The sequence below is a fragment of the Chironomus tepperi genome, unplaced genomic scaffold (genome assembly GCF_022539635.2).
Source record: "Chironomus tepperi strain 1889 unplaced genomic scaffold, CSIRO-AGI_Ctep_v1 contig_445, whole genome shotgun sequence".
NCBI lineage: Eukaryota > Metazoa > Arthropoda > Insecta > Diptera > Chironomidae > Chironomus > Chironomus tepperi.
Window position 1 is genome coordinate 6,598,838 of NW_027226567.1, and position 21,751 is coordinate 6,620,588.

Below are 21,751 nucleotides of genomic sequence, written 5' to 3' on the forward strand. Positions count from 1 at the left end.
TTTTCTTGCTATTCTTCTTTTTTTTCATTTTTGCTCTTGTTGTATGCATAATGAGGGTGAGACAATTTTCATTTTAATAGCAAACAAAGACCAAAAACAAAAAATTATTCTCAAATTTTAATTTTTAATGAGTTTCTTGTAATTTTCTTTTTCTTTTGAATTTTTTATGTGTTGACATTAAATAGGCAGGATGAAATTTGAGGGGGGATTAAAGGACGATGCTTGATGGAATACGAGAAGCTTTTAAGATCATTTTACTTTGGATTACTTTGGAAAAATTGCATGTTTCATTTAGACATGCAGTCACGTAGCTGAGTTGACTGTCCGACTATCACAAGATGTCAATAGACAATCACTTGGAGGCCATATGGCTAGTTTTTTCTATTTTAAAGAAATATTTTGAAACCAGAGTTAAAGACATCAATTTTGACCAAAACATACTCGTACACAGTAAGGTTTCCCAAAGTCTCGGCTTTGACAAATTCGAGATTAATTCCGAGACCAAGATTAAGACCAAGACTATAAATGAATTCTTCAAAGTCTCGGTTTGGTCCCGGTCTCGTCAAATCTTGAAGCCGAGATCAGGAAGTCTCTCGATATCTAGGGCCCTTTGTACACAATTCAGATCTATTCAGCAGTCCCAAAAGTTACATGACATGAAAAAGTCAGAAAATATTCTTTAGACTAAAGTGAAGCCGGATTTTGTAAATAAAGTTAAACTGAAACGTATTACAAAAGACTATCCAAGAGTAAGTACTCAGAATACTTCTATTGATCAAATTTTTTCAGAATTTGTTCTGTATTTTGATGAAATTTCCCATACTTTCTATAAAATAACATCCTTTTTCAAGGAAAATAAGTACAAAAAGTACAATCGTTATTCGTAGAAATGATTCTGTTTCCTTTCAGTACTTTTCCGGTTTTATGCGATACTTGGATTGATCAAAAGCTGGTGCATTTAAGATTCAAACTTAATCCATACTTCCACATGCCCAAAATCCATTAACCTTTTATACAGCATGACCACCAAGATTGCTAAATAATTTACTAAGAAAAAAATTATGTCACGTGGATGCAGCTGCTTATTTTTTCCCAAATCCAAAGCAAATGTTTAAAGATGTTGAAGGAAAAATAAATAAAGTGAGAGAGATCCACAACCGAGCGATGAGAGAGAGAGATTGAGACCAAGTTAAAGAGAAAAAGAGAACAAGCCAAGAAAATGAAAAGCAAACAGAGTGATGAGGAATGAGACATGATGGAAAGAATAAGAAAAATAAGAAAAATAAATTGCACGTTCGTGATTCAATCAACTTTAATATTCTGTCAATCAATAAGTAAAACGAATTTCATTTCCTTCTTGTGGAGAAGAGAAGCAAGAAAAAAAGAAGTTTCTCCTCATCCACCAGCAAGGCAAATGATGGTTGGGTGAAGAAAAATAGGTCAGGCGAATGTCTTGAAGGAAAGGAAAGAATAAGGAATAACAACAACAATGGATTTGAGAATGATAAATTATAAGATTTTTTTCCCTTCATTTACTCTCCCTCTCTCTTACTCAGTCACTCCATCTCTCTCATATGCACAAAAAAATCTTATTTTTCTTTCCTCATTGCCAATTTCGGCAAATGGTCAAGAACAAATGAGATGGAAAAAAAGGTTGTAAATATTGAAGGAGGAAACAGATGGCTGCAGCTACTCACTTGACTTGCCATACTTCCTCAATTGCTCCATGCTCTCAATTTCTTAATCTTCTTCTCATGTTTGTTTGTTATTGTTTGCAAGTCAAAAGAATTGTTAATTTAGCATCATCAAATTGATAAGAACAATTCAAAAAGTAAAAAGTTTGAAGCAACGTAGCAATGCTGATAAAAATTTTCCTTTGTGTGACTTTAATTTCTTTGAGAATTTAACCTCAAAGCATTTTGAAAATGAAACAAGTTTTTGTGTTTCTTCTTGTGATTTGCTTTTGAAAAGTTGAGGGAATGAAACTCCTGGGAAATTGTGACGCAAATTATTTGTTGGAGAAAATCTTTGTCGTTCATGGAATGAAAGGAAGCTTGAAAAATATGTTGGTACTTTTGGGATTTCATTATGCTCATTTATTATATTTTCTGGATTTTTTGGAGATTGCTGGAAAAGATGGATATTTATTTTCATTAAGGACATTGCCTATTTTTTGGATGTAATGACATTTATGTTTTGTTCAAACAGGAATTGCTAATCATATCTTCTTCCAGGAATCAAAATATGGATTTTGGAGTTAGGCATGATTGTTATATTTGATAAAACAGCAACTAAACAGGTATGTGTAATTTTGAAAATATGATTTCATGTAACAATTGCTAGGAAGGAGCCACGATTGCAAACTCCTGAATGGACAGCAATACGTTAGAACTAGTCATCAACTGGACATAAACTTGCTATTAACTAGTTATAACGTATTGTTGTCCGCTCGAGAATGGGTTGAAATCAGCCATCATGGTGTAGTGAGAACAGCTCAGCGTCTTTCCGTTATTATAGCGAGCTAACGGTAACCTATCAAACACGTTGTGCTATTCGGGAAAATTGAAGCACTTTTGATACTTAATTTATTTTTTAACAAACTTTTCTAATTCCTGTATACATTGATAGTGAATGGTGATCAAAATCACAAAATCTGCTTCCTCAATACATTTTCAAACGTTAAATAAAATCAATGAACAGAAGTCACAAATTGTACAGCTTTTTAATGGAAAGTCTATAAATTCCTACAGTTCAATTTAGGGTTTTATTTATGAAATTACAAACGCATCTATTTTTGAAACTATGTTGAATGAATGGCATTATTAAGAATTTTGTATTTTTATTTAAATTGATTTAGGAATTTATAATTTATCATTTACATTTAATGATAAATGGACTTTCCAAATAGCATGAATTGGGGAATCGATCCAAATTAAGGCCTAGAACAGATTGACTATGAATTTGTGTCGGATTCAGCCCCATTTCAACGTGGTTCTAACTTAGTGTCGTATTCGGTTCAAATTTGGCACCATGCTAGAGACACGTCGTCCTTGTGCCGGATTTCAAATCGATTAATTGACTTGTGCTGTTCAGAGCTGTCTGCGTCTATTTCAAAATTAAAGGAAAGAAACCAATAATGGTTATATCGAACGGTTTTGTACCCTAATTAGGGTTTAAAATTCCGAAATTGATTTTGATTTGTTTGTAATCCCATGAATAATACCGGGATTAAAAACCCTAGTCCCGACTTTTATTTTCTCAAAAATAACAGTTAAATTTCAAATTTTTATAAAATTTCCCATTTTCAACATAAATTACACAAAAGTTTCCGGTTATTTTCAGAAAAATTATGGTCAAATTTCTCGGTTAATGCAATTCGTGACCACACAAATTGTTGCTAGGTGAATTGCATTGACATATCATGGTCAATCCAATTACATAAAGTTAAAAATCATTCTCTTTCATAGAAAAAATTCGAATCACATCAACTGAATGTTCAATGTATTAAACTCATCAATAGATCCACAACTAAAATAATTTCTAAACTGTCCATCTGCTTGTTTATTTAGGGTAGAATTTTGAAAAATAATGCTTCAAAATTATAACTTTTTCTGAATTAAAATTAAAACTTTTTTTTCATCCAGCCTGACCAAAAATCCTTTAAAAGTTTCAAATTTAAAACAATTCAAATAAAATTACAAGTGGAATGACTTCTCTTACCACACAATATTGGATTACAAACCCAAAACCCATTGCTAATTTAAAATGCAAACTTTTTAATTTCTTCTTCTAACATCAACTTAATGCTCCTCTTAAGGGAACCAAAAAAAATAAGAAGAAATAAAGAAAAGCTCACACAAAAATTGACAAAACTTCTCTTAAAGATGAAAAACTTTTTTTTTCTGTGTTTTTCTTTGAGTTTTTTTTTTTCAATTTCACATGAAGAAGTTCTCATCAATTTTCTGTATGTCCTCCGTTTGCTCCGTGTTGTACGCTATGTGTGCTGAGCATTGTTGTTGCGCCGTAGCCCGAAAGCAAAACAGAGCAAATAGAAAATTTGAGAATTTTGAGGAGAAGAATTGAAAATTATAATATGAAAAAAAAAGAACTTCACGACGACTGTTTTCGTGAGCGCGCGAAGCAACGAAAAAGAAGTTCAATGATGCATCGTGTTTTTGGGGGAGAAACAACAGCAACAACAACAACAACAACAGCAACAACAAAAATATTAAAACCTTCACACATCTACAAGGCACACACATACACGAAATTTTCTCAAATTTCTTCTCTCTTCGTCGTTTTCGTTTTCGTCGTCGTAGTCGTCGTCGCTGTGTGTTATTTTTTTTTTTCTCTGTTCCTTCTTTTTTTTCTCTTTTTGTAAAATGTGTTCATGTTCAATGTCTGAGCATCGCGCGAGATTTTTTTTTTTTCGAAAATTTTTGTGGTGTTATTGTTGCGTCTCGTGTATAGTGTACTCGGAATTTACTTTTTCAACATACATATATGTATATAGACGTCGAGTAGAGGGAAAAAAAATGAGAAAACGACTCAGGCAGCAAAGCATGCAAGTAGAAATTTAAAAAAAAAATAAAAATAATACACAGTAAAAAGAGAAAAACCTCGTAGCGATATTGAGAATGGGGAACAGCAAAAAAAAAAACATTCAGTATTGATGGTTAGCTTCTCACATCAACACGTGTTGAGATTATTCCGCGTCGTGTTTTTTTAGAAAAAAAAAGTAAAGACAAGAACAAAAAAAAAAAATCCCTCAACAGAAATTCCAAATTTTCTGTGTGTCCAAAAAGGAGAGAATCAGAAATATTTTTATGTGAAAAAGGAAGACGAATAAAAAAAAAATAATAAAAAAAGTTTATTTTGGATACTCATAATAAAATTGTTTTGTGCGCCTATGATGCACCAATGGATTTGATTGATTACACAAATTTTATAAACAGAATAATTCTTGTATCCAATGTGGAATCGTGACTTGTTTATTGTGGATGATTTGTTCTAATGAAAAAGTTAGTTTTTTTGATTCTTTTTTTTTTAAATTGTTGAGAGAAAAATTTTCAAAAATTTTACGGATAAAAATTTAAATTTTGAAAATTTCATCAATTGTGAAATTGAAGATTGCTGTTAAGTGTCGATCGTTAAAATTTGAGGAAATGTTGAATGAAATTTGTGTGACTTATTGATTATTTTGAATTTTTTTGAAATTTTAAAAGTGAAATAATTTTTTTAAAAAGTTTCAAAAAAATTCAAAAATGTCAGAAAAAATTCAAAATTCAAATTTTTGAATTAAAATAACAGAATTAATTAAAAACATTTTTGTGATACATTTTAAAAGTTATTATCAAGAATTTCTTTAAAAATCTTAAATAAATGTAATAAATTAAATTCTAATACATCCCCTAAAAGTATTATTCTCTACGAATCCACACTAATACTTACAGAATCTCATAAGAATGAAATTTTATGAACCATTTTAAAAATAATTGTAGAGAGATATTAAGGAATTCTCATTTTAACGATAATATAGGGTAGAATGTCAGACGATGTTTATGAAATTCGAACATGCTTCGAAATAAAATGTGATTTTTTTATTCATTTAAAAACAGTAATTGTTCAATATGCAGGATAACATTTGATGAAATTTTCAAGATTTATTAATTAAAAATCTTAAATTTGTGAATAGTTTTGAAATTTTTGATGATTTCAAAATTTAAGAAATTTAATCTTCTAAAAAATTCAAATCTTTTGAGAAATTCAAAATTTCAAAATTTGAAAAGATTTTTTAATTAATTTTGAATTTAAGTGATTTTAAAAATTGTTCAAAATTCAAATTTCAAATCTTTCAAATCTTTCAAATTTTTCAAATCTTTCAAATCTCTCAATTCTTTCAACTTTTTCAAATCTCTCAAACCGTTCAAATCTTTTAAGAAATTCAAACATTTTTGAAAATTTTTCAAACTCTCAAAATTCTGATAATTTCTAATTATAAAATACTAATAAATTTTAAAAATATCAAACAGGTCTAAAAAGGTCACCGAAAAATTGGAAGAATACCATAAATAAATTGTTATCAGTGCCATAAATAGAAAAGAAAAATCTAAGAAATTTTTCAAGAAAAAAAAACAAACCATTCAAAAAGTGAATCAAGTGAACCGCATGGAATCCAAATGAATTTAAATTAGACACAAAAGAAGAAATTTAATTAAACCCACCAGGAGTCACAGTGATTTACATAAAGTGAATTTAGATAAATCAGTTACATTAGCAAACAAATTCATGTGCAAAAATAGTCCAATGAGTCATCAGTGCAGAATCAAAAAATTGAAGTGAATTGTCTAAGAATAGAACAAAAAAATTTTCATGTGAATCACGAGGAATTGAAGACAAATTAGACCAGATTTAGAAAAAAAAATTGTAATTTTAAATTGAAAATCAAGGAAAAATTTGCATGCATGTGAAGTGAATTTTCATTCTCAAAAAAAACAAGCAAAAAAAGTCATCAACAATAAAAAAAAGACGAGAAAATAAAATAAAAATAAGAAAGTTATGTCAAATCGGGAGGAGAATAAGAAAAAGACGAAGATAAATGAAAAATAAAACAAGAATGAAAATGGATATACAAACAAATAAGAAAAGAATTGTGAAATAAATTTCATTCTCTCTCAAATTGTTATTTTTTGTTTTGTTTTGTGAGTGAGAAAAAAATTTAAAAATTCAAATTAGAAAGGAATTTAAATGTGTGAATTTTAAAAATGACTAATTAACGGTCATAAAGATTCAAAAAAGAGTTTTTAATTTGTGCTAGAATTTTATACAGTTACAATAATTACATTAGACAGTGAAATTTTTTAAAAGATTTTAAACTTATCAGCATAGAAATCATGTTAACTTAAGTCCGTTCAACTCACGTGAATCAAAATACAAAAAACCATAAACAGAACCTTATTAAGTGAATATATTCAACGACGTGTAGCATAAAATCACAATATTTTTGTGGATTATTACTAAGAAGTGTTTTATAAAATAAAATAAAAATATAAATATTATTAAATTTTTTTGTAATAAATAAGCAATGGATACAAGTTACAACATTGGAAATGAAATGGATGCAAACATGTTTAATCAGTACATGTACAAGGTGTGTGTTATTTTAAAATAGATAAATATTGAAATATTTAAAAGATAATTTGAGAAATTTTTAGAGCTATTTTCCCTTCATTTGCATTAGTCCCCCTCCCCCACTCGACGTAAAAAACATATTTAACCTCGTTGTTGTCGTCGTCATTCTCCACGATACTTGAAAGTTATTTTTATGTTCAGACTAAGATTTTTATCAATTTTTTTACTGGAGACGAAAGCACGTGAAAAAGTAATTGGATGAAATTTACATTAGCGCATGTATTTTTTTTTTTTTTGGATGTAAATAATTGGATTTTATTTTTTTGAGGGTTACTTTAGTTACAACACCTTGAATTGCTTTATGGCTGCTTTTTATGGTTAAGTAAATATCTTTTACAAGGTGGAGTTCAGCGTATGATAAGAATTTTGAGTAAAGAATGTCATCAAATGTGGAAAAATGGGCTGCAACTACATGGTTTTTCGGTGAATGCTTACTTATTGTAATCATGTACCTATGTAGAGTTTAGGATCGTCTGACTCTGTCAGCTTGAACAAATTCACTGTCCGCAGTTAGCTTCAGTTGCTTCAGTGAATAATTGCAATGTAATCCATGACAACCTTCATTATTGGACTTACTGGAATCGACTATACAAAGCGGACAATATGATTAGAACCAAATGTCATCATTTTGGGAGCTCTTTTAAAGCTAATTCCAAACAGATGCCACTTGATTTCAATTTTCCTAACCGTCTGACTGTGCATTTTCCGAACATTTCACTGTGTGCCGATCAGATTGTCTAGCATAAAAACTAATCGATGCCAACTCACAAGATCTCAACCTGAAGTGGTTCAAAATCCCCAAAAATACATCATTTTATTCAATGTTAAGTATAACCTCCAAAAAATACATAAACTTCTACCTTTAACCCCAAAAAAAAATCTTAATTTTCCACATCATATTCATACTTCGTTAACAGCAAACTCATTCAACTCTCCGTCTCACAAACATTATTTTCATATATTTTTCTCCTTCTTTGCCATTCATTTAAGTATATGATTGAAGTGAATATTGCGTGAAATTATGTTTGATATGTAATCAATTATGTTTATCTTGAAATAATTTTTATTTTTATGACAGTGAAGTTTGATTTTGATTTTTTTTTGTTTCTTCTTATGCTGTGCTGCGCTGTGTGCTAGTCACATTACAAGTCATAGTCAGTGGGGGAGTGTTGTGTCTTGGAGAGACGTACAGAATGTATAAAGAATAATAAAAATAAAAATAAACCATGTAATTGGATGAGAAAATAAAAATATTCATGTAATTGGAAGGAGGAAGAAAATTAAAGAAAATTACGAAGCATGAAGAGAGAAAAAAAAAGAAATTAATTAAAATTTTTGAAATTTAATGAAAAATAATGATTTTTAAAAAAGTGAAGATTTTAAAGCTGTAAATGTTTTGTTTGGGAATTCTTTTATCATAATTATGTGATAATGTGCTTCATTAAATTCAAATTAAATGTTTTTGATATGAACTTTTTAAATTGCTAATGAGGATTTTGTTTTTGATTTAAAATTCAAATTTTCCGTTAACTTTTTTTTTTCTTAATGAAATTTTTTGAGATAAAATGATTTAAAAAATACTTTAATTCTGCATAAATTCCTCATATTTTTTAGAAATTTTTACGAAATTTGGATTTAATTAGAAAAAAAAATATTTCCATAATCAACCCACAAAGTTCCACGACATTTACTTTTCTATGAATTTAAATTAACATTTCAATTAAGAACAGGAAATTTCATAAAATTTATTAAGATCATAATCGTTGGTATGGAAAATAAATTGAGTAAAATATTAAAAAAAATTAACGAAACTTGCTCAATAATCTCGTCCAATCAGTTAATGTCCTAGATTTATTTAACCTTCTTAATAAAAATCATTCAACAGTTTAAATGAAGACCTTCAAGATCAATTTTCATTAAAAGTCATCCACAAAAATGTACGTCTGTGTACACATAAAATAACATAACGGAAATGACACTTTAGTTTACTTTAATTTATTTGATTTTTTCATCATCTTCATCAATGCGCATTGTATGATGTGTCATCATCATCATCTTATTGTACTCTATGTCATGAACTTTACCTTATTGCCATCACAACTTGACAAATGGATAAAAATTCTTTGGGGTGATATATAAATGACGTCTCATAGATTTTTGTCAATTCTTATGCTTCAATACTGTTGTTGACATCACTTAAGAACAATCCCCAGCACTCGTATTGTTATGCTGCTAATTTATTTTCTTTTCTTTATCGTAATCATGTCAATCGAAAATTGGATTGGCTTCCAAAGTGTCTACACGAGGCAATATGCGATGGATTTCATTGACATTCTCTCCATCTTTTTGAGTCAATCCAGTTTTTTTTTGGTATGTTGATATTTACGCACATTTTTCATCTGGTTTTGATATTGTCATTTACACAAATATTTAAATGTTACAATACTTCACACATTTTATTATCAATACCACGTGCTGTATACCTTTTCTCTTTCGTTGATTGCCTAACTTATTTTCGCATATGAAGCCTTATTTTCCATTCATTAGTCAGTGTATAAAAAATGTTAATGAAAAGCTGTTAAAAGTAAATATAAAAAACTATGTGACGAAAAGAAATAATTTAATGACACTAATGTAATTAATTAACAGTGACCGTGGTGAGATTAGTGCTATAAAACTTGTAGATATTGAACATGTCACATTCATTCTTGGTAGCTATGTGACTTATTGAACCAATTTGTAATCAATTTCTGTAATGAACATGTGGTTCGATTTATCATCTAGATTGGTTAACAAAATGGCTGACTAGATTGTAATTGTAGGGCAATTTTGTAAAAATATTTTTAATTTTATAGAGATTTATGAGACACAACAATGTGGTTTATGTCGTTGCCACTTTTTTTAAGAGTTTAGATTGTTGAGCTTATGGAAATTTGTAAGTTAGAGTGAAAAATTTGATAAAAACTTTTCGAGGTGGAGAAATTTTTTGAAAAATTTGAATTTTTTAAGTTTAAACGGTTTTTTGTGAAAATCTAAGATGAATTGATGATTTGTGTAGTGACTAGTAACATTTTAAATGTGCTCTAATCACATTTTAAACTCAATATTCCATAAAACTACAATATTTTGAAATTCTTACTAAAATTTTCCGCAAAACTAAATTTTCCAAATCATTAAACAATTTTAATGGCCCGAAAATTGTTAAACTTTTATAGCATTTAATTGCAGCTAAACTAATATTTCATCCAATTAATCGATAAACTTGCAAAACATTTTACGATAAAAAATTATTATTTATTTTTCTGTGCTAGTTATAAAAAAATGTATTGAACACATGACATAGAAATAAAATAATAAAAGAAGAAGTAAAAAAAATTGTCAATCGATTGTCATAAAAGTCTCTTGGCCTGCTTAGAAACTTTCAACAAATATTGAAATAAAATAAAAATTCAATCTAAAAAGGAGGCAACAGAAAAAAAATAGAAATTTCTTCTTCCATTTCGTTGTACTTCTCATTCTTCTTCATTTCTAATGCAAAAAATAAATATTTTCCTTAAAGATTATAATGCGAAATAAAGAAGAAATTCCAAAGATGTTTCAAGTATGTTATGTGCTCAACATGGCTTAGCTTTTGGATTATAAGGAAAATTTTAATTGAAAATATCTGCAAATGTTGATGTTTGTTTGTGTACACAAAAAGTAAATAAACATGAATCTTAACTGTGATTAAAAGACATTCCATTCCATTTTGTTATTGTGAAATTTGTTGAGAATTCAAGGAAGAGTTGAAAAAGTCTCTCTGGGTATTGGCGCCTCTTGGTATGGACAATTCCCAAACAAATTTGAATTCTTTTTGCTTTAAAACTTTGTCGATTTTTATGAAATTTGTGATTTTTAAGTGCTTAAGTTAGGGTAACCATGACGGCACCCTATAGACCAAAAATATACAATTATTTATGCCAATTTCTGTATTTTTAAAAATCAATTTCATATTTTTGTGTTACTAAGAAATCAATTCTAAGAGATATTCCCGAGTGGACAACTTGACATGATGTCTTGTTAGTAACTAAACCTAAGGTCGATTAATGACAACATTAATGGCAAATTCAAAAGAAAATGACATTAGTTGATCGTAAGCTTAGTTAATAATTAGACATTATGTCAAGATATTCACTCGGGATTCAGTTAGAAGGCCCAATAATCTTCACCGTCACTTGAGAGTAGGCTTGAAAATTTAGAAAATGTTCGGAAAATCAAATTTCTAGCAAACCTTTCAAATATTGTTAATCATTATATCGTTCAGAATTAGAAAAGTCCAAAATTGTACAAATTTGGTCAATGATAGTCTGAGGATTGAGAATTCATAAAACCACCTGCAACTAGGTTTAAAGCTTGTTGTTTGATTTGAACCACTGTTTTGACAAACCTATTTTATATGAAAATTGCTGAAGATTAAAGACTTCATACGAAGATTAAGTATGATTTCAATCTGTGAAAGCCGTGACTTCCGGTTTGTTCTCTAACTAGTCACTTTTGAGACTTTCTATCAACTTCCTAAATTGCATTTGGACCTATAATTCCAAAAAAAACATCAATTTCATCCTCAATCACCAACTCATTCTAAAAACGTTCTAAGTAAACCGCTAAAAGAGCACGATTCACAATAAATTGAATTTAACAGTTAAGAAAACCTTTTATATTGCATGCAATTGAATAAAAGAGAGTGAGAAAGAGAAATAAATAAAAAAACGAATAAAAATTCCTTAACAGTCATCATGCAATCAAAATACATTTGAAAAATTTGAGTGGCAGCAGCATGTAACATAAAGAAGTGACTGCACATGTGAGTGAGATAGAGAGTCAAATGAGCATGTAAGAAAAGAAATAATATCGATAAATCATTCTTTTTTTTGCCATGAAGTTTTTGCTGTGGATGTTGAGAAGGCCATTGTAAGGCATGTGATTGCACAATTTCATGAGAACTCTAGTGACTTGCAAGTGACCTGATTTGCTTTACAGCCTTATGCAAAGATAAATCTTGTAAATTCAGCTAACATTCGCATACATAATTTTTTTTTTGGAAAATCATTTAATGATTAATCGATTAACGTCAGTTAAAGATTGTTCAACAATGAAAGTGGATTGTCATTCCATTGCAAACGGCCTTAGGAGAAGTTATTTAATAGATTTTTATCATGATCGTCATCTTATTTTGGTGGGGTCTCTCATAATCAAGTCAACATGATAGATGACTTTGAGAAAATATTTTCATCGCCTTTGGCTGAGATTAAAGTATAGTGATAAAGGGTGAAATTTTTGGGTAGATTAAAAAAATAGAAATTGTCGGAAATGTTTGGCATTGATGGAATGAAATTGAAATATTTGGATTATGTAAAGGAATTTGTGGGAAAATGCTTTGGGATTTTTGAGGATTTTAAAGGTTACTGAGTATTGAGGTACTATTGATGCAGTTTTGGTCGAGATTTAGACACACAAAGTAGATAGAAGAGCTATTCATGATTAGGCAAGATTAGACATTTTAGCAACTAATGCATACTACTTTAAACGGATGCTTTATGATTAAAATTCAAAATTCTGAGAGTTATTGCATTTTTGTGACATAGTTAGGGATCTGCTTGAGAATTTTCATGATTTGTAAGATGCAAATTAACTTCATGTTAGCTCTAATTTCGACCGACATAATTAACTGCCATATAAAGGCGGATTTGATATGATGTTAACAAATTAGTCCTCAAGATCCCTCAACAGAGTCTTAAAAGATCATATTTCAGTCGTAAAGCTCAAAATTCCACAAATTTCTTCACAAATTCTCCTAATTAAAATTGAAAAACCAAAATATCTTCCAAAAAAACTCCAATAAATCCCCATCCACTAAGAAAACTCATTAAACAAACTCAAATGTTATAAAATTAGCAAAAAAGCGAAATAAAACTTGAAAATATTCATTAAAACTAAAATGAAAACAATAAAAAAAATGTTAAATACTGCACATTCTCTCTTAATATTTTTTAACAATAGAACAGCCATAAAATCTACTAATTGCCTCTCTATTATGTTACTTAAAAAAAAAACTTTTTTTTATCACATTGCAACAATGAGTTTCTTCTTCTTGCCTTCATTTCATAGCAATTTTCTTAAATTACGTTTATTTTTCATTTTTTTAAAAATATTTTTTTTATGGTAATTTATATTTTATTTTATACCTCACTTATATCTCCATTTCACTCACTTATGGCTCATGCATTTGTATAACTTTCAAATGCCTTTATTTAAAGTATGAGAAAGAATTGAGAGACGAAGAAAGAAAATCTCTTAATTGCGAAAATGTCTCAATTTATCACAAAGTGTAATAATATACTTATGGAAGTAAAATGCAGTAAAAAAATGAACAAAAATAATTTATATCTTCCCGTCTAATCAGCACAAGCATCAGATGGATGATAAATAATATTATGATTACAAAGTAGGAAATTTTTACTTTACGTACAGTCGCTGTGTGTATTTACTTTAAAAAGAAGTAGACTTGCAAGACATACACACTGTGCTGTGTGCAATTCAGAGTTGTTGCAGTTATTTTGTCACAAATGTTTGCTTAAATTTGGAAATGTTTATTTTATGCAAATGCCAATCAGCAACTAATATCTACCATTAAAATTTTCTTCAAATTTTTCTTGTTAACTGTTATTAGTCCAAATTATTATGTTCGAATATGACATTACCAAAATAATGCCATTGCCTGTTATTCAAGTCATTTAAACTATAATCTGCGGCAATAAATTGTTGCTATCCATTTCATGGAACAAATTGTGAGTTGTGTGCTCATTGGATGTGTCATTTGATGTCGGTGCTGATAAAAATCCGCTTGAAAAACTGTTTATTTACTTTGAAGCGCCTCGGGTTTATGTCAAAATGAGTCAAGAAAAAGTTTCAATTATTATCGGAGTTTTAGTATTTGATTAGTAATGTATTATGAAATATTTGTAATTTAATGACTCATCCTGATATGATGGATTTTTGTGCTGGTCTGACGGATTTGTGGCTTTAATTTGAAGGGCATTTCTCCGATGCAGTTGCTATGCAATAGCCTCAATTAGAGCTCGAAGTCGACTTGGGTTTTGTATGGAAAAGTTGGCTAAAGTCGACACTCGAATCCATGTGACGTTCGAGCTCTGCCCTCAATATAATGATAGGAATCAAACCTTTGTCCCCCAAAAATGAATCTGTTTAAGATTGTCAGACTATTGCTTAATCTCTTGGTCATCTTTCAAAAGCAGATTCTCCAACAACTGACTCAATACTAGAACTTGAAGTCGACTCAGATTTATATGTAAATGTCGACTCAATTCAATATAAAATTGGAGTCGACTTCGAGCTTTGCTCAATATTCTTCCGAGTTGACAACTTGACATAATGTCCAGTTATTGACAAGACCTTATGGTCGAATAATGGCAAATTATATGGAAGGTTCTGAAAAAAATGTCATTAGTCGACCATAGGTTAAGTTTATAGTTAGAAATTAAGCCAAGATGTCCATTCGGCTCTTGACCCACAAAAACAATCACTCCCATCCTCATCCACCAACCCTGCCATTCACAGCAGTAACTTATGCATTTTGATGTCATGAGAAGAAAATTATGTTTCATAATAACAATAAAAATAATGATCAGCATGGCTATGTGGACCTTTAGAAATAGAGAATGCAAAAAGTATTACGATAAATATTGATATTGCAGCATGCGGAATGAGGAAAAAAAAGAGATGATGATGGTAAGGTAGAAGCATATCAGAAAAATTTCAAGTCAAGAAGAAAGAAACGAAAGAAAAGTAAAAAAAAAAGTCTTCAAACTCAAAAAGAAACTCGAAAAGGAGGAAAAATTCATTTCTCTTTGGCTTTCACTTTTGTGTGTGCTGTTCAGGTTATTAAAACGACATAAATTTCATTTGGCTTGGAATATTAATTTTTTAAATAAATATTAAACTGTACAAACAAGAATGGCGGATTCGAATTACAAATATATAAGCATATAGCAAGTCACATTTATACACAAAAAAAAAGAGACTATTTAACTGATGTTGTTTAGTTAAGTCATTTAATTATTTATTTCTTTACAATTTACATGAAATTTTTCTATATTTCTTACTTGACTTCTCATGTTGTACTTATTTTTCCTCTCCTTAATGTAATGTGTCTTTCTATCTCACTTTCTGTTTTTTAGTTGTTTTAAATATTTTTTTTTTGCATATCGTTTTCCGCATTTCAATTATTAGCACCTTTTCCAGAGGTTATAGTTGGGAATTTTGTGGTAGACAATGTGATTTGTCTTCATACTTAAGTGATACTAAAGGTTTTACTGCAAATGTTCAAAGGCAAGATGTAATTCAGAGTTCAAGTGAATTCCTAATGGATTCCTAATGGACTCCTTTTGAATGCTGTTGTCTTCTTCGCATACATCACTTAGGAATCTCAGAATGAATTTCTCTGTGGAGTTTAAGTCAAATTTTAGCAGTAAAGAGCTTAATTTGGTCATTCTAGAATCTGTGGATACTGAAAACATTCTAAAGAGTAATTTCAAATCAATTGCGTCACTAAGCAAGTCTAGAATCAAGAATTAAGCAACTAGGATCTCCAATCTGTACAATATTACTTGAAACTGCTTAAAACTTGAAAAGTTGAGTCCCTTAAATTGTAAATCTTAACAACTCTTACTCTTTCATCTATATAGTAACAAATTTTCATGACTTATTCCAATATACCTTCTAAAGATCACTTAGTGATCACTTAGACTAAACACTGTAGATCACTTAAAGCACCTACAAAGACGACCACATCAAATGACACAACCACAACAAGAACAGAAGCTATTCTAACTCTCCTAATTGCCCCAACATCTAATCATGAATATTTTATACATAAAAATGCGCAACTATAACTCACAAATTGCTACATTACAACTCATTTGCTATCTATTTTAATTCTATTTTCCATAAAATAATATTTTATTGCTATTTATTAAAAGAAAATAAGAAGAAGAAGAAGAAGTACGAGGAATAAAAAAAAAACGTTTTCATTTTATTGGTTGGATTAAGGCCGTGGATTAAAATGCAAAACAAGTTATCATTATTTTACGTTTTTTTCCTATAATGCTATAATCATACACACATTATTTACATCATGTATGCACAAGTAGTTAGGTAGTTACTTAGATAGCATTAGCTAACAGCAGTTATTTGCAATATAATCAGTAAATATCTCCTTTTTTATCACAAATAATTGCATATTGCAAACTATTTACGACAATAACAATAAATATGGATATTTTGTGTGTTAAACATCCAGCGAGTCTTTACTTATTTCCACGAAGTTATAAATTTTTTTTTCATCTCAAATACTCATTGTGTCGATGATTAATGACATTTTATGTGGCCTATGGGCATGCATCTTGACTTTATAAAAACTATATCTCTTATATCTGCACTCGAATATTGGATTAAAATCATGTTTTATCGCTATAAAATAAGCGACTACTTTCCTACCGATAATAAACTGATTACATTACATAAAAAAAATTCCTTCATTTTACGTAAATGTGGACGATTATGTGGATGTGTTATCTTAACGACATTATCTAGATGACTTGACTTGATCTCAAGTTTTGAAGACAAAAAAAATAAACGATGAAGGAGAAAAATGAAAGATGATAGGATGGTGGATATGACGATAAGTGGATAGTCTTAGTCTTGATCAAGTGTTGATGATGCGCATTTCTAGATTCGAAAGATTCCTGCAAATTTTAGGTTTTCATTTGGACGAAGATTCTTGGGAAATTTGAAAGTAATTGAGGTCTAGATTGGGTTTCTGGGTATTTATGATGGGCATTTCTGTATTTTAAGACATAATTTCTGGATTAGGTGACATGCAAAGTTAGGCATGTGCTTTTAATATGACAAACCTAGTCATGGGTACCCAGCTCTGCCCGCAAACACACAAATCACAAATTCTAAATCAAATTCTCTCAAAATACCAAATTTTAAACCCCAGACCTCTTCTATAACCCCTTTAAATTCAATATTAATTACTCATCACCTCCGACAGTCTGATAATCCATTCAGCTCCTCATTCACAAACCTCCCCTGATCTCCTCACCTAGTTAAACGTGAAATAAAAGAACTCAACACGCTCCAGCAAAAAAAAAAAAAAAAATGAAAAAAAATGAAAAAAGAAATCTGTTGAGTCAAAGAGTCATTAATCTTCGTGTCTTGAACAGAGGGAGCAATTATGAGCGATTCTTTCGGTGCAACCATTGGAAAATAAAAAATCGATAAAATTCATCATTTTTTTTTTATTTCATGCAAGAATAAGAAAAATTTATTTTATGATAATGATAACATTCTAAGCATGTATGGTAGATTTACATAAATTATACTTTTTTTTTAGCTCAGAGTAGCTCGGAAATTTCTGAGAATCATTTTTATTTAAATTTTTTTTTTCGTTATTTTTGTAGCATAAAAATATATATCATGAATTTTAATATTTTTCTCATAAAAAATATTATGCTGTATTTTTTTCATTTTTTTTTTTGGAAAAAAGAATGTCATAAAAATTTATTGAAACTTTCTTCTTCATCATAAATTTTATGTACGATTCTCTAATTTATATGAATTTCTTCTTATAAATATGAAAAAAATAAATAAATTTATTAGTATACATTTAAATAATGAAAAATGACACATGAATACAATTTCATTCGATAATGAATTCATCGTTGCGTTTTATCTCGATTGTGTATCTTAATTCCGGGTGATACATATGAAGAAGACTCCGTCAAATCTCTTTAATTAACAAAAAATTGAAGTCAACTCCGTTTGGAGCTCATATGGTTGTCAGAAATAGGCAGCTTCAAGAAGGCATCACCATGAAGCTTTTAAGGCTCTGTTAAGACTCGCTTATTAGTACTAATAGAATCCGTCTATTTTTGGCAGCCTTGTTAACGCCAAACAATAGAGACTTCCGATTGGTATTAATAAAAGTAGTTTAGCGGAGCCTTAATAGCCTTCTTCTTCTAATCCAATTTTTGGAAGCCAAATGGACGACAAATGGAGTCAACTTCGATTTATTGCTAGAAAAAGTGATTTAGCGGAGCTTTCCTCATATTTGTCGCTCGGGCAATATTCAAACAATATCAAAATACGAGAAAATAATTTCAGTATTTACCTAGAAATTTATTATGAACAAAACTTGACGAATTTCCTGTATAATTGACGCCAATGTGTCTTCTGAATATTGCGTCTTATTTGAATTAAAAACCTTGATTTAAGCATAAAGTCCAACACGTAATTCTGTATTGAAAATTGTCTGTTTACTTGCCTTGTAAAAATTAAGCTTTTGGGGTCGTTCTCTTACTAAGTAACAAGATTACGGCGTAATAAGTGCTTAGAATGTAACTTTTTCTTGACCCCTCCTATGAGCGTTACGTAATACGTCAAAAATCCCTTTACAATAACTTCCAAAACTTACAATCAAGTCTTAAAAATAAATAAAATATAATGTGACCTTTTAGCCACGACTATCAAGCCTTATATTCTTCGAAATGTTTATAATTTCATTTGAAATTATTTCTTGGAAAAAAATATAAATGCGATAAGTTGCGAATTGCTTTCAAAAAAGTGCTATATTAATGGAAAAATTATTATCAGAAGTTCTTAGTATTTAACAAGCTAGAAAGTGTTAACTTATTCATTAGAATTGATATTTTTAAATATAAACTAAATATTTGCAGGTTTGGCTCATCAAAAAATTAATTATTATATCCAATCAACGAGTTTTTTAATGTTAACATCTGTATTTCTCTACAAACTTGAAACAGAAACAAGATCGTACCGAACAAGTCTTGATATTTCCTGGTATAATATTCGTAAGAATTAAAGCTTTCAAAATTTGTGGCTCTTTTGTGTCAGCTTGATTTGTGGATGTCCTACAAAATCTTGATCAAGATTGATTGGATAAGTTTGAATGATTGCGGAAGGCACACGGAGTAGGAATGGCTGTAAATTAGGTCTTATAGCAGCATGACTCTGATTCCTGGAGAGATTCGATGGAATTTAGCCTCAGGCTAGACTCAAGTTAGCCAGGAACAGTGTTTTGGGTCATATATTCGCTTTGTGCTTTAATCGAGTAGCCTTACCGAGAATCTATAGATTTTTTAGCTATTGAGAATGTCGACTTACAATTTCTGCTAATTTGCGTCGACTATAGCCGATTTTTGCATGCAAAACTTCAATTAACTTCAAGCTCTGCTCTCAATCAAGCCACAAACACTCATCTGGCAATTGTAAGAATTGTACAATTTGGAGATCATCCTCCAAACCTTGAGCCCAACCCAAATTCCATATTTTAATATCATTTCATAAACAAACCCCAAAAGTGCCTACATCTTGAACTAAATGACTTTACCAAAACACATAATACATTCATAAAACGCAAAATAACCATGAAAAATATTTACGTCTATTTATTTAAGGTTCATTGACTTTTATTAATTAAACAAATTCTTTTGTGTTCATACACGACAATTTAGAATTTTTTCCGCTTGAATCAATATTTGTAATATTTTGTTATTTCTGCTTCATATTTTATCAATGAAATTTTATCAAAAAAAAAGTGTTGAACAATGAAAATTTCTCATTCATTAAAGCTTCGTGGAAATTAATGAATCTAAAATAATTAGAGATTTTTTGTGACTGACGACTGGTAAAAAGAGTGAAATTCTCACATAATTAATGGATTAAACGTTTTTAAAATGAATGAATTTCGGATGAATTTGAATTGGAAGATATTAGCATTTTTTGGTGGGGAATCAAGTGTTTATTGCCATGGATATAGAGTAATTTTTTGGTAATTTTCCCGTTTTTGATTATTTTTATGCTGATAGTCAGACTAAATATCCTGTTTTTTCATGAAAGATAGAGTTTAGGTGTTGCCTGCTTGAGCTGGAACTATACGGAGTTAATGTAAGTTTATCGTATGCTTAGATACTTCGTAGGACACACAAATCAAGAACTCCTTTAGCAGGAGCCTGAATCTAACTCTGTTCTTGACTACCGACAGTACTAATAACTGAAAACCCTTAAAAAAATGCGTCTAGCTCCCTCCAATCCTCAACTCCACGATCTAACCTTCTTTTTCTAATTAAAATTCAACGATTTGCAAATAATTTTCATTACTTTTAATTCCAAGAAATTTCTTCAATTAAAATAAAATTGAAATTGACTTCAGAAAAGAAAGAAAGAAAAAAAAATCTGGTAATAATTAATCCCCTCCGAGCGTGTCTGATTAAATTAAGGAAAAAAAAGAGAGTGCAAGAGACATTTTCGTGTCTGGAATCCATTACATTAGAAAAAAAAGAGTACAACTACACACATAATATAGTCTGCAGGGGAGAGAACGTAACAGCGAGACAAAATCATGCAAGAGTCGACCAACAAATTGGATTACAAGATCAACGAGTAAAGACAGAAGAGTCACATTACAGGACATAACTAGTGGGTCGAGAATAGAAAATTACAAAACAACCCAGACAATGAAGAAGATTAAGGATCTTCCATTCCCAATAATAAAGCAATCTTACGTCAACATAAATCTTCCAACAACTAAATTATCGAAACTTAATCGATAAAAAAAGGAACGAAAAACTTTTTTTCAATTAATCATCATTTTCAATGTAATAAATTTTCTCTATTTTGATATCTCACAATAGATATGAGTGCCTTGCACTTTGCATGTGGTCAACACATTTATTTTAAAAGGAAACACACCCTGAAATCTGTCTTAATGCAATAAATAAATTTAATTTCTCTCCTTCAATTAAGGTTGTTTTTCTCCTCTTCTTCTTCTTTTTTCAACTATAAATCTAACACGGAATAGTAAATGGATATGGAAGAGAAAATCGTTATGAAAGTTTTGAGATTGTCGTGGGGTGTGTCGTGAGCGCAATTTTTGGGCAGGTGATATGGATTTTGTTGGTTGACTGTTCGACAATAATTAAGATATTTGTAGGGAATTTGGAAGATTTTTCGATAATTTTTCAACCTGCTCTGGTGCAGCAGGATCATTTTGAGGCAGGGACTCAAATGGTATATGTCATTTAGTAGTTTTATGGATGATTTAATGATTAAATGCCATTGATACACAGAAAACTACTAAATTTATGTAGTACAATCTCTATAGTACAGTAGATTCTATAGATGAGTATACGTTGCTCATTCCAGTATTCGCTGCTAATCCAAATATCCGTTGATCATCCCAGAATCCGCTGCTCATCGCACTGTTTGCTGCTCTTTTTGCTGCTAATTTTAGTATTTGCTGTTCATCGCAGTATCTGCAGCTAATAGCATCATATAAGAGCATCTTATGCCTTCAGAACCCTTCTTGACTTCCAAATACACCCCCACACCCCCAAATTTCAAGACCCCATAAAAGTTTAATCAATTCATCTCCCAAAACTCAAGCATTAACTCACCTTCTAGTAAAAGAAGATTAAAT

General features: G+C 29.9%; 1 protein-coding gene across 3 annotated transcripts in view; it reads left to right on the forward strand.

The window, feature by feature from the left end:
• The first annotated feature begins 4,663 nt into the window (after positions 1-4,663).
• The window catches only part of LOC139098360 (TOX high mobility group box family member 3-like), a 72,667-nt gene continuing 55,579 nt past the window's right edge, over positions 4,664-21,751 (forward strand). For all 3 annotated transcript variants that reach the window (XM_070650536.1, XM_070650534.1, XM_070650535.1), the window contains exons 1-2: positions 4,664-5,021; positions 6,033-7,150. In XM_070650536.1, the coding sequence (XP_070506637.1) occupies positions 7,085-7,150 (66 nt within the window). In that variant the 5' untranslated portion in view covers positions 4,664-5,021; positions 6,033-7,084. The remainder of the gene's footprint in view (positions 5,022-6,032; positions 7,151-21,751) is intronic.